The sequence below is a fragment of the Bos grunniens genome, chromosome 13 (assembly GCF_055505025.1).
Source record: "Bos grunniens cultivar Pamir isolate PY7600 chromosome 13, Bosgru_T2T1.0, whole genome shotgun sequence".
Taxonomy (NCBI): Eukaryota; Metazoa; Chordata; class Mammalia; order Artiodactyla; family Bovidae; genus Bos; species Bos grunniens.
In genome coordinates this window covers 56,879,554-56,894,777 of record NC_141177.1, presented here as the reverse complement: position 1 = coordinate 56,894,777, position 15,224 = coordinate 56,879,554, and the positions used below count along the sequence as shown (strand labels likewise).

Below are 15,224 nucleotides of genomic sequence, written 5' to 3'. Positions count from 1 at the left end.
AGCTAAACCCAGTAGGTGGCTCATCCATCTACCAATGCAAGAGGCACAGATTTGATCCCTGGGTTGGGAAAGACCCCCCTGGAAAAGGGAATGGCAACCCACTCCAATATTCTTACCTGGGAAATCTCATGGACAGAGGAGCCTGGCGGACTACAGTCCATGGGGTCGCAAAGACTCAGACACAACTTAGGGACTGATCACAAGCAGAAACGCAGTGCATGGTATATATACTGTGGACTCAAGACAGTTTTGAATAAATTGTACCATCCAATACAGAATTGTCCTTTCTTGTCCCATTAATATGGTTTTGATTGAGCTATTTGAACATGCTCATGTTCATGAGCTTTCTTTCCCCAGACTCCTTTGTACTTCTTTGTTCTTCAACACGAGCTAAATCTTACATTTTATTAATATAATGGTATGGATTTGTCAGGAAGATGAGGTTTCTGACACCTGTGTGTGTGGGCCACTTCAATTCAAACTATTTCCCTTTCCCTGTAACATTTCAGTCCATGCTTTTAATATCATCCCACTATTTCAATCAACTAATTTCCAGACAGTGCTCAAAACAATTGAGAGTTCTTCTGAGAAGCATGAGTGGACACAGAGTTCCCTATTTATGAATTGGTGGCATTCTGAAAATGTGTTTGCAAATTGGTTATCTTAACTTGAAAAGAGCTTTTCCCCAAAGGACTGTAACACCTGGTAGTTTTCCAGACCGTTACCTCTTGACCTCGGATGAAGTCCCATCAGATCACAGAGCACCTGGGAACCAGAAGCATAGCTTGAGTAGATCCACGAATGAGAATGGTTGGGGACACACCCCTGCCTGAGTGTCACATGCAGGAATTAAAATCTAGTACAGAAACTAACCCCCCAAAGAGCAGGCGATAGGGAAGGACAGGGGTTGCCTGTGAAGGAAGTCAGGTAAGATCATGATGCCCTGTGTGCATCTATGGGCTGATGGATAAATTTGGGAAATGGTTGTGCCGGGACATAAAGGTCAGCTTTCCTCATAGTGGCCCAAGGGTCACTTGTGAGCTGTGGCCAAATGAGTATTTATAATCACCAACTATCTAGTAGCTGCTAATTTTGTGCCAAGTTGGATGTGGTAGAAGTTGGAAAAGCATTTCCAGCAGCTAAATACTCTCCTAAAGGTCAGAGGTGAGTGGTTTTTCTTTTTAACTTATGGTATGTACTGTTTTTTGCACATCGCAAGACTGCTCTCATTCCTATTAGCATGCATGTGGGACTCAATTACTGTAAATATTAATGCTTTAAATGAAGAAACCGAGTGTCTTACAAGTTTCGGTGAGTAGACAGCCTGATTCTATGGTGTGTTTGGTCATTTGCAGTCAGGGGAAATTATTAGATCTGGAGGATTTCTATTATAAGGAGTTTTTGCCCAGTCATCCTGGACCAAAGGACCACAACCCTAGTTTAAGAGAACGAAGACAACAGCAAGAACTCCAGAACCAGTGTTTCAAAGCTGATGAAAGGTAATAAATATATGTTAAAAGTACAGCATTTTGGATGTTATACTCACCATTCCATTTCTAGAGCACTTTCATTTATGTATGGACTAATCAGGCTACAGTCCATGCGATCACAAAGAGTTGAATATGACTGAAGCGATTAAGCTTGCTAGCTTAATGACAGTGTCCTTACTGAATATTGCATCTTGTGATTGATACGTTGTTTAAAAGTAAAATCAAGGATTATGGTAGGTAATCAGATATCCCAGTTTTTCTGCACAATCTCAGTGTTTACTTGTTTTCTTGGTGTAATCATCAATAGAATCTCCTTTTAAAATACCTCGGTTTCGATGATAAATGATATGGTCATACTAACTGTAAGCAGTACCTGTCTTCAATAGTAGCCACAACCTATGTTTACACTCTAACCAATGTGATTTTATTTACTTATTGGTTTCTCAATGATGCTATGTAATTTCTCAGAATTGATGATGTCAGACCAAAAAAAAATATTGGGGAGAAAATTTCATACAGAAATGTGTATTTTGGATATGATTTTCACTTTGCCACCAGCTTTGATATTTAACTTAAACCATTTGTAGCTTACTTAGAATTTGGGGAATCTTTTTTTCTTTCCCCAAAAAATTCTTAGTAAAGTTTTGAAATTGAGGGCACATAATAAGGTGGACATGTGGTATATGAAAAACGGGAACAACACCAGGCAATATAAAGCTGTTTTTCCAACATTCTAACTGAACATCCTGTTGGCCCAGGGCACTCAGACGCCTCACCCACCTCTTTGACAGTGTGACGTGTGGTTAAAAGAAGAGGCTTTAGAGTCTTAGATTTGGGTCCCAATTCTGCTACTTCAGTTCAGTTCAGTTCAGTTCAGTCGCTCAGTCGTGTCTGACTCTTTGCAACCCCATGGATCGCAGCACGCCAGGCCTCCCTGTCCATCACCATCTCCCGGAGTTCACTCAGACTCACGTCCATCAAGTCAGTGATGCCATCCAGCCATCTCATCCTCTGTCGTCCCCTTCTCCTCTTGCCCCCAATCCCTCCCAGCATCAGAGTCTTTTCCAATGAGTTACTGAGTAACCTTGCTCGTGTTACTGGGCCTCTCTAAGCTTCCGTTTCCACATCTGCAAAAGGATTTACTAATTGCTTCTCCCTGTTGTTGGAGAGACGAAATGAAATGATGAATGAGGATGTGATTAATGCCAGACACGGTGCCGGGGAGTTGTTCAATAAATGGTGGCCGTCATTCTCTTTATTTGCTTGTCCAGAACCAACCTGAACTATGATTTCTGCCCCTTATCTCCAAAAGAAGAGGTATTCTTCCATCTCAGAGCCGAGAACTGTTAACAGGTTGGAGCTTAGAGATGCTCTGGTCCAACCACAGAGCTCTATACGGGAGTACACCAAGTGCCCAAGAGATTAAAGGATGTGCCCAAAGTCCCAAATAGCGTGTGTGAACTAAAATCCAAGCACTTTCAATCCCAGCTCAGTTGGCTTCTCACTGACTTAGCTGCTTCCCATTTTGACAGGCCAGTCTGCCTCCTCTCCAGTGTGTTCTCCCCTCCCCCAGCAGCAGACACGCATTTGCTGTGAACCTGTTCTATCCTGACATTCCAGTGGCATCTAAGGACGTGGAGTCAGCGTTCACTAGACTAAAAGCTGGAAGTCCGCATCACTGGAGTGCTCGTTGCGCTCTTATCTTGTCTTTGCTCTGATCTCATTTACTCTTCCCAGGAGCTGGGGCAGGGCGGGGGTTGGGATGGGGGAGTTACTCTCACTGTCCTTTTTTATAGATGAGGAGGCTAAGCCTCCAAAGTTTCATACTGCATATAGTCACCTAGATAATAAGTAATGGAATTGAAATTTGAGCACAGGCATTTGTGTGTTTAGAGTTGACTTTAGGCACACACACTGGGTGCTAGAGGAAGGAGATGCAATGAATGCAGGGGTGTGTAAGATACAGATAGAACATCCTTATGTTCATATATGAGGAGCTGGGCTCTAGAGAGAAAGTATACTGATTTAACCATGCTGACAGGCAACTCCAAGGTGGCATATTTCTAAACTAAGGAAGATTAAAGGGATAAACCAGAAAGTACAGTAGATCAACCTTGATAGGATCTTGGCTTTAAAATAAAAAACAAAACAGAAAAACAGCTCTAAAGGATCTTTGGGGACAATTAGAGAAGCTTCAGGCCAAACTATCTGTTGGAATATTTTATACATCTTATATATCTTAAATTATTATTTTATAAACAAATATATTACATCTTTTATATATTTATACTGTATAGAAATATGTGTGTGTGTTAGTTGCTCAGTCATGTCCAATTCTTTGTGACCCTCATGGACTGCAGCCCACCAGGCCACCCTGTCCATTGAATTCTCCAGGCAGTACTGGAGTGGGATGCCATTTTCTTCTCCAATATATAGCAATATATAGTACATCTTTAGACTCCCCTGGTGGCTCAGATGGTAAAGCATCTGCCTACAATGCAGGAGACCTGGGTTCGATCCCTTGGTGGGGAAGGTCCCCTGGAGAAGGAAATGGCAACCCACTCCTGTACTCTTGCCTGGAAAATCCCATGGACACAGTCCACAGGGTCACAGAGTCAGACATGACTGAGTGACTTCACTTCACTTCAGTGCATATTTATGTGTAAATATTATTACATTATTCTGATAATTTATTACATCTATTTATATATATTTTGAACATATACATCCCAAATATTAGCATTAGTACACCAGGAAGGTATGAGCAGGTCTGGGTATCAGGGACAACAGCCATGAAAAGTTGAGTATCTTGTGAATTTTAATAAATGGAAGCAGGTGGCAGGTAGCCAGTGATTAGCCGGACGCGTGTCTGTACTCCTGGCTAAGACCAAACCTTCCGTTTGTGCACTGAATCCTAGTCCTTCCGTGTTCACCAGAGCATTGTCCTGCAACTGTCCCCTTTCTCTTCTACACCTTGAATGTCTGTTCCCTTTACAGAATCATTTCTGACAGTCTGTGAACATGGTGTAATTGGATGCATCCTAAAAAGCACCCTTGACTCAATCTGGAAGTCCACCTTGACTTTCCAGAGCACCAGTGTTCCTGGTCTTCATTACAGCAGAAGAGTAATAGATGAGTGTGATCCTGCCTCCTCTAGGTCATCTCTCCCCACCCTTTCTTGGGCTACCATACTCAGGTTTCCATTCCCATCACTCCATGGAAACTGTCCCTGCCAAGATCATCCTATCTGGAGATGATTCTCAATCCTTATCTCACCCTATAAGTAGCATGTGATGTTCTTTCTTCAAACATTTTCTTCACTGTCTTCCAGGACAGTAAGTACTTCTCTTGGTTTGCCCACTCACTCACTGGCTGCTCCTTCTCATTCCCCATGGCTGATTTCTTTTCATTTGCCTGACCTGTCAACAATGGAGAGTCTCATCCTTTGTATATCTTAAATATCATCTATTTACCTAAAACTCTCAAACTGAGAATACCCTGAGATCAGGGCTTATATATCCAACTGCCTATTCAGTATCTCCTCTTGAATATCTAGTATCCCAAACTTAGCACAATTGAAACCAAAATCTTTTAACTCACCCTGCCCCCAAAGATATTCCTTCAGCAGCTTTCCCCATCTCATTAAATGGCAACCTCATTTTTCTTGTTGTTTTAGGTAAAAACCTTGGAAACATTCTTAATTCCTTTCTTTTACACCCCACATCCATTCAGTGGACTCTTCCAGATCGACCTACCAAAATGACCAAAATCTGACCAGTTCTCAGCTACTCAGGCTTGCTTAGACTATTGCCCAGTCTTTTCACAGGCCTCTTTACTTCCACTGAATCACTCTGCTACTCAGAAACCTCCAGTGTCTCTCTTGTTCAAGTCCCTGCCATGGTCTCAAAGCTCCATGTTGTCTGTCACACTGTCCCCTCCTTCCTCCTGCTCTCATCCCTTGCTGTTCTGCCCCTTGGTTGCTCCACTCCAGCCATAATAGCCTTCTTGCTGTGCCATGAACACAATATACACACTGTCATCTTAGGACCATAATGGGGATCTCCTGTCATCCTGGAATGACTGCCCTTCCCTGCAAGATCTGCCTGGCTCCCTCCTCCCCTTCTTCAGGTCTCCCATCAGATGTCACCTTATCAGAGAGTCCTTTCCTGATCACCCTCTATGAAATTGCTTACTACTACTACTACTACTACTACTACTACTACTACTAAGTCGCTTCAGTCGTGTCCGATTCTATGCAACCCCAGAGACGGCAGCCTACCAGGCTCCCCTGTCCCTGGGATTCTCCAGGCAAGAACACTGGAGTGGGTTGCCATTTCCTTCTCCAGTGCATGAAAGTGAAAAGTAAAAGTGAAGTTGCTCAGTCATGTCTGACTCTTAGTGACCCCATGGACTGCAGCCTACCAGGCTCCTCCATCCATGGGATTTTCCAGGCAAGAGTACTGGAGTGGGGTACACTCACACACATATATCGCCATCCACCTGGCTCTTCTTTGTAGAAGGCTTCCCAGCCTCCCAACTCTCACCACCTGGAGTACTGGAGCTGTTCATGGTCCTCTCCCCTTCTAGACTGTAAATCCTGGGAGAGTAGGGACTTGTGTACACCCATCACCTACACCGGTAGCTGATACTTAGTAGGTGCTCCATGAATAAATGAATTGATGAATAATGCTGCATTTTAGGGAGCTCCTTGCTTCCCCCAAGCAAGCTGCAGAACCTAAAGGTAATTGTTGGCAGGGTTTCCTAGCAGTGGCTCCAGGAAGGTGGCCCAACAGCCTCACTGAAGATGTTGAAACATTGGAAAAGCTAACAGAGTGATGGTGCGATTTGGGGGAAGCATTTAGTTGGCTCAGCCGGTAAAGAATCTGCCTGCAATGCAGAAAACCCCGGTTCGATCCCTGGGTTGGGAAGATCCCATGGAGAAGGGAATGGCAACCCACTCCAGTATTCTTGCCTGGAGAATTCCATGGACAGAGGAGCCTTGGGGGGACGGTGTGTGTGGGGGAGGGGGTGGGGAGCCACAGTCCATGGGTCACAAAGACTCGGACACGCCTGAGTGACTAACACACTTCCTTTAAAACAAAGAACTGAGCGTTTGCAAAATGATTGTCTATAGAGGCACATTGAGTTTACTGTTTAAGGAGAAGGTACTGAAGTATTAATTGGTTGTGAATTATTTCAAGCCAAACCAAGCTCACCTTTCTGAACTACACCTTCTGATGTTTTACTTAGCTGTCATTCAACTAGGCTTCACCAGCTTCCACCAACCCATCTGCTCCTCGCTCAGGAGTTTTGCAAACCTGCTGAGGAAATACCTCAAATCCGTTAGGTTACTGCCCTGCTGTTTTGAACATGCGGTTCTTAAACGTCCAGTGAAGGTGGGAGGTGTGGGAGAAGGACCCGCCCGACTTGGGGTGGGCGGGGAAGCCGCGGCGCGCGCTGGCGCCGCTGATGCTCGGCCCCCGGTCTCCCTCGCAGGTGCTGGGCGGCGGAGGACTGCGTGGAGGAGGAGAATGGGCCCGCCGCAAACCCCTACGACTACAGGAGGCTCCTGCGCAAAACCTCCCAGCGCCGGCGGCTCGTTCAGCAGGTGTAGCCCCGCTGCTCAGCGGTCAGCGCCGTCGGGATGTGCCCGAGACTGCGGGGCTTGCCGGGGCCAAAGCGGGGGACCCTCGGGCGCTGCGCCATCAGGCACGGGGGCTGCGGCTCTAACCTTTGTAGGGGTTGCCCCCTCGAGTGCCCGGGCCAGCCGCTGGTGCTCGGAGGGTAGAGAACCGAGAGCCCTTCAGACGCGGCGTCTCCGCGCTCCCGCGTCCTCCTCTCCCACCAGCCTGCCAGGCTGGGCGTCCCTGGCCCCGGCTGCCAGTGTGTCTCTTTGTTCACTTCTGCGACACCTCTTGTGGACTCGACTGCGCCTGAGCTCTCGCCGACCCCTTCTCTCTCCTTCTGAGTGATTTCAAAGATTTCGTCTTTCTTGGAAACGGCTTTGCCAGGCCCGCAGGATCCTCGCTGAGGGGTTGAGTCCGTGAGAAGCGAACAAAGCCCCGAGGTTTGGGGGCGGGGCCGACTTTGAGGATGAACTTCATCCCAAACTCGCGCTTTCCCTTGCTTTGGTCTTTAAAGCTATCAAATAAAGGAAATGCATTGGAAAGGACGTGGTCCACCGGATTCCCCTTAGGGCCCAGGTTCCTGCTGCCCAGCTGTGCAGGTGACAGGGCCCAGGGAGGGGAGGAGGTGCCTTCTGTCTTTCATCAACGAATAACTTCGTCCCCTACCCCCATCCCAAAGGAACATACCGTCTAACTTAAAAAGCCCCCGTACTTTAGACACACACGTGGGCTCTAGACAAGACTCCGAATCCTGCAACACACAGCGCCCACACGCACGGAGCCCCAGCTCGTCACACACACACACAGTCTTCCCAACCAAGGTGGCTTCCTTACAGAGGAGGAGATGGGTGGATAGCATCCCCGACTCAATAGACATGAGTTTGAGCAAACTGGCAGATGGTGAAGGACAGAGAAATCTGGGGTGCTGCAGTCCGTGGGGGTCGCAAAGAGTCAAACACTATTGAGCGAATGAACAACAATAAAAATTCTGGTCCCACCACTGAGCTGAGCGGTCCAATTTTGAAGGTTCTCTTAGTCTGAGTTTTGGTGTATTTAAGATGGAAGGGATGGTGGTGGGTAGGCAACTCGTTTGCCTTCCTCAGTTGACTGCATTTTATTTAAAAACTCAGGTTAAGCTCTTCTGTGACTGTGATGCCCTCTGAGTCTGTGCAGCCTGGTACAGGAGAGAGAAGAACGTGCTGGAAGGGTTCTATCTCTTCTGCCAGAGTCCCCAGCTCCTGCACCCATGGCCCTGGGCTGGGGGTCTTGGGGAAAGTATTCAAGGAGGGAGTGAGAGCACGCGTGCTGCTGGCTAACAGCATGTATTGTGGCTAACAGCATGTATTGCGCTGCTCTCCGATGGGTGGTAAGGTTCTCTCCACCCCAAGCAGTTGGCACCGAAAGGTCCCCAGTGGTGGTGCCAACAACCTCTTCCTTTTACAAAGGGTACCCTCTAGAGGGGAAGCCTCCCACTGAGGCAGAGCTGAGCTTCAAGGCCAAGTGCACTCAGGCCCTGCTCCTTAACCTGGGTTCCCGCCTGGGCCTCCATGGGGGTTGGGACCCGGAAGAAGGAGCCACCTTTGTGGTGTGGACCGACTGCAGGGCTGTGGTCGCGGTACGGGCTGGGCCTGGTCCAGGCATCCAGGAGACCAGCCCTGCAGGGCACTGTCAGGGAGGAGATGGAGGGGCATCTCTAATCCAAGGTGTCCTGGCCCCCTCCACCGCTACTCACCTGTCCACCCACCACCAGGAGGCCTTAGAGGGACAAAAGCAGCTCTGCTTCTTTGCCAGTCCTCTTCAATCAAAGCTTTCAGAGTGGCCCCACAGACCAGAGCCCTGGAAGCCTGGCCCGTTGCTGGAGAGGGAGGCAATTGGGCCCCTCCCTAAAGTCCACAGCACTTGCCTTTTGAAGTGGGACTAGAACAGAGAGCAGCAAACACGTGATGAAAGGTTGCAATGTTTTTGTTTTCCTTTCTTTTGAATTCTTCATTTTCTCTCCTTTCCCTTCTCTCTTTCCATCTCTTCTTCTTTGTCCTCTGACACTTAAGGGAGGACTCCAGGGAAAATTCATACCAGACACTCTTCTTTGGCAGGCCTGCAAGGCAATCTCTGGGTAAACCACTGACAAGAAATAGGTCAACCAAGGAAACTGACCCTGGCCAGCGGCCCTAGGAGCATGAGTCTCTTCCCTTATTCGAGGAAGGACCTTCGAAAGCTCTTCCCCAGCGCTGGCCCGCCTCCCCTCGCCATCCAGTGGCTGCCTCCTTTGTGAACTAATGACTGTAATTATTACCTCCCAGAGCTCTTTTGTTATCTCCAACCCAAGCCCAAATGAGGGGGGAGCGGGCTCTTTTTTGAAATGAAAGTCTTTATAAAGCAAATTGCCTGTCTTGGGAGGGCGGGCATTAAGGAAAGACAAATCAGATACTGTGTGCATCTGAAGTGGGTGTGTTAGATAAAAAATGTAAATATCACCATTAGATTCAAAACACTGGGGTTTCTGATTTAATGCAGTTTATTCAAAGAGAAGAAGTTTAAGTCATTGCTTTAAAAAAAATCTATTCAGTGTTGTGATTTCTACCTTTCTTGTATTTTAATCTGTTTCCTTCTTTGAGGCTCTGTGTGCATGTGTTTTAAACATCTAAAAGAATATTTTTGTTTTCGACCACTCATCCGTAGTAGAAAAATTCTGCAACTCCAGCCTGCTGACTTGAAGTGAAACATGTGCAGGATTTGGAGTGGATTTAAGCAAAGAATGGGTCTCTTCTCCAGCTTCTCTCTTCACTGAGGAGCAGGAGCTGCAGAGCCATCTGCCAGCGGCGCCAACGGCCAACCCACAGAATCTTTACATCCCTGGAGTTGGATCCACCCCTGGAGTGGATCCACTGGAGTATTGGAACTGGGAGCTCGGGAAAGAGGGTGGAATGCAGGCCTGTGTTCCTGTTAACCTGGTGGTCGCAACCTGGCGCAGGCTTCTCAGCACAGCAGGCTCTGAGCCGAGCCAAAGGCCAAGGGGCCAGCACCCTTCCCCACACCCACTCACAGGCTCAGATCTGGCGGCCACGGTGCCAATCCTGTGGCTCCTCCAGGCTCGTGGAAAGAAGACAAAGCTTTGTGGAGAGAATTGACCAGCCACCGCATGCCTTGGGGCACAGGATTTGGGCTTGTACTAGGCCACCCCAGGTCCTGTGACATCCTTCCTAGGCCAGGGTCAAGGGATGATAGACTGAGGATCCACTGGTATCTGCTTTAGCAGCAGTTTTGGTAATTTGGTTCAGTGATCAGAGAAAGAATGGCCTGTTCACACAGTGGAAATGAAAAGCGCCTGCCCCAGGTGAGCAGCACGCAGGGGAGTGTGGCCTTGGGAGGCTGGATGCAGCCGGGTCACCCTCACCCTCTCTCCCTGCTCCTGGGAGCTGCAGGGTGTACTTGACACTGATTTCTACTGCCAAGGGAACGCAGTGCAAACTCAACAGGCCTTACATTCTCAAGGCACCCCAACCCCACAACCTTTGTTTAATAGCTTGTTGAGAAAGGAAAATGTAAGAGTGGAGAGGTTATGATCTCGTGCACACATGCTAAATTGCTTCAGTCGTGTCTGAGTCTTTGCAACCCTATGGACTGTAGCCCACCAGGCTCCTCTGTCCATGGGATTCTCCAGGCAACAATACTGGAGTGGGTTGCCCTGCCCTCCTCCAGGGGATCTCCTGGACCCGGGGATCGAAGCCGCGACTCCTGTGTCTCGTGCATTCGGGCAGATTCTTTCCCTGGAAAAGAGAAACCCCTTCCCACCAAGTACCAGAGATAGTGACTCTCCCGTCTGACCCCGCCCCACCCCAAGCCATCGCGACGATTCCCTTAGGGGAAGAAGTGGTCATTGATTTGAGGCTTGATAAAACCAGGGCCCAGGGAGGTCATGCTTTCTTTCAGCTTTTGGAGGGCTCAGATTGCTTGTTTATTGGAAACTCTGTGCAGGCTTCTCAAGCACACAACGGTTCCCCTGACGTGTAAGCAACGGCCCTTCCACGCTTTCGCCGGTCAAGGTCACCGAATGACGCGACCTCATCCCCCATCAGCTATCAGCCGTCAATCCTGTTGGCTCTAGTGTTCTTCCTTGCCTCCTTCCAAGAAGTTTACATTCGTATTATTTCCCTGCCCAGCCTGAGGTTCTTGGTGATAGATTCCAGCGTGAATTTTAATTGCCTCAATCAGCAGTCTTTCTCCCAAGCCGTCAGTCAGAACTTGAGCAGTGGACTCGGCGACCAAGCGCTCTGAAGCGCAGGAATGGTTCCCAGCCCCCACCTCGGGGTGACTATGCGGTTCAGTGGGCAGAAGTTAGGCTCTACTAAGGAGCAGGACTGAGCCCATCAGTGCTTAGGTGCCCTTCCCGCACAGTCCCCTTCCCAGGCTCGCGAACCGCTCCAGATTCCCCTAGCCGCCGGAACTCCGGGGGGTCACAGCGACCTCAGCACTCTCTCGCAGGAAGGTGGCGCGGACATAGCGCCTCCTTCTCCGCAGTCGGAACCAGACCTCAAACAATACACCAATCGTCGCAAATAAAAGCCTGTCTCCGCCACCTTTCCCGCCTCGCCAAGGTCTCTGTGGTCTCCCCGCGCTGATGCCGGCGCGCAGTCCGCCGCGTTAGCACTCTGGACAGCGCCCCCGGTGTAGCCAGCATCCTCTCGCCGCACGCTCCCCAGGGATCGCGTGCTCACCTCCCACCCGCTCACGCCGACTCCTGCACGGGCGCACTGTCTGCCTCACACTCGAACGATTCAGCTCTCTCCCTCCCGTTTTTCCCTCCGCCGCCCCTTCGTCCATCCCGGCTGGGCTCCCTCTCCTTCAAAATCGCTCGAGTGCTCGGGCGCTTTCCCATCTCCCGGCGGTGAGGACCCTTCAGTCCTCTCCTCTATTCACTCCCCGAAGCTTTCAGAGCTTTGCCACTTCTCTAAGCTCTAATCCCAACACACACGCGCGCACACGGACACGCACGTTTCCTGCCCCTGTGTGACACCCACCCTCTGTCGTGCGGCCGCGCCAGACCCCGCGCGGTGTTCCTCCTACTGCCACACACACACACACACAAACACACACAAACGCAAGCACGCGCGCGCGCAGGGCGGAGCGGAGGGCAGGCAGCTCGCCGGCAGTTTGCACTCGGAAGCGTCTTGCTCCAGTATCGCAGCGCGGATGGCATCTCCCGGCTCTGGCTTTTGGTCCTTTGGATCTGAAGATGGCTCGGGGGATCCCGAGAACCCCGGCACAGGTAGGAGAAACGGTACCTGCAGGCGGAGAGCTTTGCGGGCGAACTGGGATTTGAGGGGCTGGGAAAGATTGAAGGTTTTCCCACCTGCAACAGGAGACTTCGGACGCTTAGCCCTGCCCTCGGGGTGGGTCCTTGATGACCCAACAGACTAAACCCCACAGGCTCTTATCCCCTGGGAAGATGCCCAGGGACCGTCTGGTTCTTTTCGCTGAAATCTGGGAGAGCCTCTAAACACGGCGGTGTCTCCTCGACACCGAATTCCTGGGCCTGGGATTCTGCCACCGTCTTAGTGTCTGGAGAGAGAGAGGTGGTGGGGATAAGGAAAATTGGAAAGGGGAGAGAGTTGTTGATCTGAAAGGAGAGCCTGCGAGGAAATGGACGGCCTCGGGTGTCGAGGAAAACTCGCCCAAGCGAGGCAGGAAGGAGACTTTGTCCTAACCGAGTGGTGCCTGAAAGGCAAGTGCAAACGGCCACAGTGTGGGCCGCTTCTGAGGAAACCGCCAAGGGTCGGACCGGGCCTCCAGGCTCCCGCCCTCTGGCACCTGCTCGCTGTGCGGGCGCCAGGCAGGCAGCCTTTCCCGGAGCCCGGGTTTGTTGACGTCGTTCACAAAGAACGAAATTTCACACGTGTGCCTGCCGTTTTCTTTCTGCCTCGCTGTCCTCCCACCTGTCTTTCCTTGCAGCCAGGGCCTGGTGTCAGGTGGCCCAGAAGTTCACGGGCGGCATCGGAAACAAACTGTGCGGTGAGTGCCTGCGCGGGTGCCCGGGTGAGGGAGGCGGACATGGCCAGGCACCGCGGAGCCTGAGGAGCTCAAAGCCACCCTCTCACCTCCGCATCCCGTCAGGGGTCGGGTATTCTTGATTTGGGGATCGGGGATGGGGGTCGGGGGCTGGGAGCCAGGCTGGCGGGCGGCTGACTGAGGTCCGCTCTCCTTGTCCTTGCCCAGCTCTGCTCTATGGAGACGCCGAGAAGCCGGCGGAGAGCAGCGGGAGCCAGCCCCCGCGGGCCACCTCCCGCAAGGCCGCCTGCTCCTGCAACCAGAAGCCCTGCAGCTGCCCCAAAGCGGAGGTCAACTATGCATTTCTACACGCAACAGGTAAGGGCGCCTCGCTGGGTCCCGGGAGCTTCTGCCCCTCGCCCTGCCGCGTCCACCGTGGCCAGGAGGGACTCGGCGCCGGGAGCCTGAGCCGGGACGTCGAAGTGGAGGGCAGAAGCAGACCTTGGGAGAATCTCCAGGAGACCTCGAGAAACGCTAGGCCTGCCCCCTCGGTCGGACCCGGACCCGGGCCTCTGCGTGGCGCTGGGCTCCGGGGTTCCAAGCGGGGTCCCGGGCTGAGGCGCTCTGAGCCCCAGCGCCGCCCTCGGGTCTCCCGGTGGCCGAGGCGCCCCGGCGCACCCTAGGTCCAGGTCCTATTCTCCGTGCGGCCGAGGCCTTGGGTGCGATGTGGTGTCTTGTTCAAAATAGCTTGGACTTTCTAGGTCTTCAGATCGCAAGAGTAATTTGTAGCTGTGGTTTCAGGAAAAAGATTCACATGAAACCTGCGCGCAGTTTTACTTTCGTACTTGCACACCCAGTGTGCGAGCGCGCGCGCGCACGCACACACACACACACCGCTGACTTAGGAAACAGCCGGCCTTAGTTAATAAGCCTTAGATCCTATGATGCCATAGGATAATAATAAGCCAAATGATAACCAAAATCTTATGAGCCATTTTGCCGGATTTACCCAAAGGCATTCCTCAAACATTCCTGACTTGAAGTGATCTTTTAAGATGACTTATTGAGAAATACCGTTTAACGAAAACCCGGGAGAAACAGATGAATGGAAGTATATTCTCTTAAAAAAAAAAGAAAGAAAGAAAGAAAAAGGAAGCAAATCAGTTATGAACTGAAATGCAAGAAATAATTTGGGATAAGAAAAGAAATCGTATTTTTTTCATTCCTTCATTTTTGAAAAATACCTCCCCTTTAAAGAAGATGCTCTGCTTTTCCAGAAGATTTTGTTAACGTAAAATCTCGGTTCAGAGAGAAAGTGTCAAATGAAGACATTTCCTGGGTATTTTCATTGTAAAAGTAAAACGTGGCATTTTGATTCCGTTCTTAGATCTGCTACCAGCGTGTGACGGAGAAAGGCCCACTTTGGAGTTTCTGCAAGAGGTTATGGACATTTTGCTTCAGTATGTGGTGAAGAGTTTTGATAGATCAACCAAAGTGATTGATTTTCATTACCCTAATGAGCTTCTTCAAGAATATAATTGGGAATTGGCAGACCAACCACAAAATTTGGAGGAAATTTTGATGCATTGCCAAACAACTCTAAAATACGCAATTAAAACAGGTATTGTCCAATCAGAAATAATAAAGCTCTTTTTTCTTTTATGATTTTTTTTCTAGGAAAATGTTTTATGGAGTTATTGATAATTTCAAATTTACAATGTTATTTTCATCATTAAAAAAGTCATGATTAGAATGATTAATGTCAAAAGCACCCTTTACTGTTATTGTTCATGGTTTTGAAGTCAGAAATGTTACCTAAGTATAAATCATCAGATTTTACATTGCACTATTTGGCCATGGAAATTATCCACTGATGTAGAAGCAACTATTTGTCAGTAGAGGCCAGTAGAAGTGACTCTACTATAGAGAAAGAAAAAAAAGAGAATGTAGAAATGAATGCATAAAAGGCATGATCCAAACAAAAACCCAAATACCAGGTCAGTGCTGGTATTTCGTTGGCATAGAAATGAATAGAAATTGAACAAACCATCTGTGTAATGGTTGAAGCAGAAGGGTAATATTTTGGCATTGTCTCAGAAGACTAAGACTTCAGATTTGAACT

General features: G+C 49.4%; 2 protein-coding genes across 2 annotated transcripts in view; both read left to right on the top strand.

Annotated features, from left to right (window-relative positions):
* MYO3A (myosin IIIA) overlaps positions 1-7,659 on the top strand; it is a 170,222-nt gene extending 162,563 nt beyond the window's left edge. The window contains exons 34-35 of the mRNA XM_086331215.1: positions 1,356-1,499; positions 6,987-7,659. Of these exons, the coding sequence (XP_086187341.1) occupies positions 1,356-1,499; positions 6,987-7,104 (262 nt within the window). The 3' untranslated portion in view covers positions 7,105-7,659. The remainder of the gene's footprint in view (positions 1-1,355; positions 1,500-6,986) is intronic.
* A 4,220-nt stretch (positions 7,660-11,879) lies between these two features.
* Positions 11,880-15,224, top strand: part of GAD2 (glutamate decarboxylase 2) — a 65,950-nt gene continuing 62,605 nt past the window's right edge. Inside the window, exons 1-4 of the mRNA XM_086331214.1 lie at positions 11,880-12,383; positions 13,067-13,126; positions 13,331-13,480; positions 14,490-14,723. Of these exons, the coding sequence (XP_086187340.1) occupies positions 12,308-12,383; positions 13,067-13,126; positions 13,331-13,480; positions 14,490-14,723 (520 nt within the window). The 5' untranslated portion in view covers positions 11,880-12,307. The remainder of the gene's footprint in view (positions 12,384-13,066; positions 13,127-13,330; positions 13,481-14,489; positions 14,724-15,224) is intronic.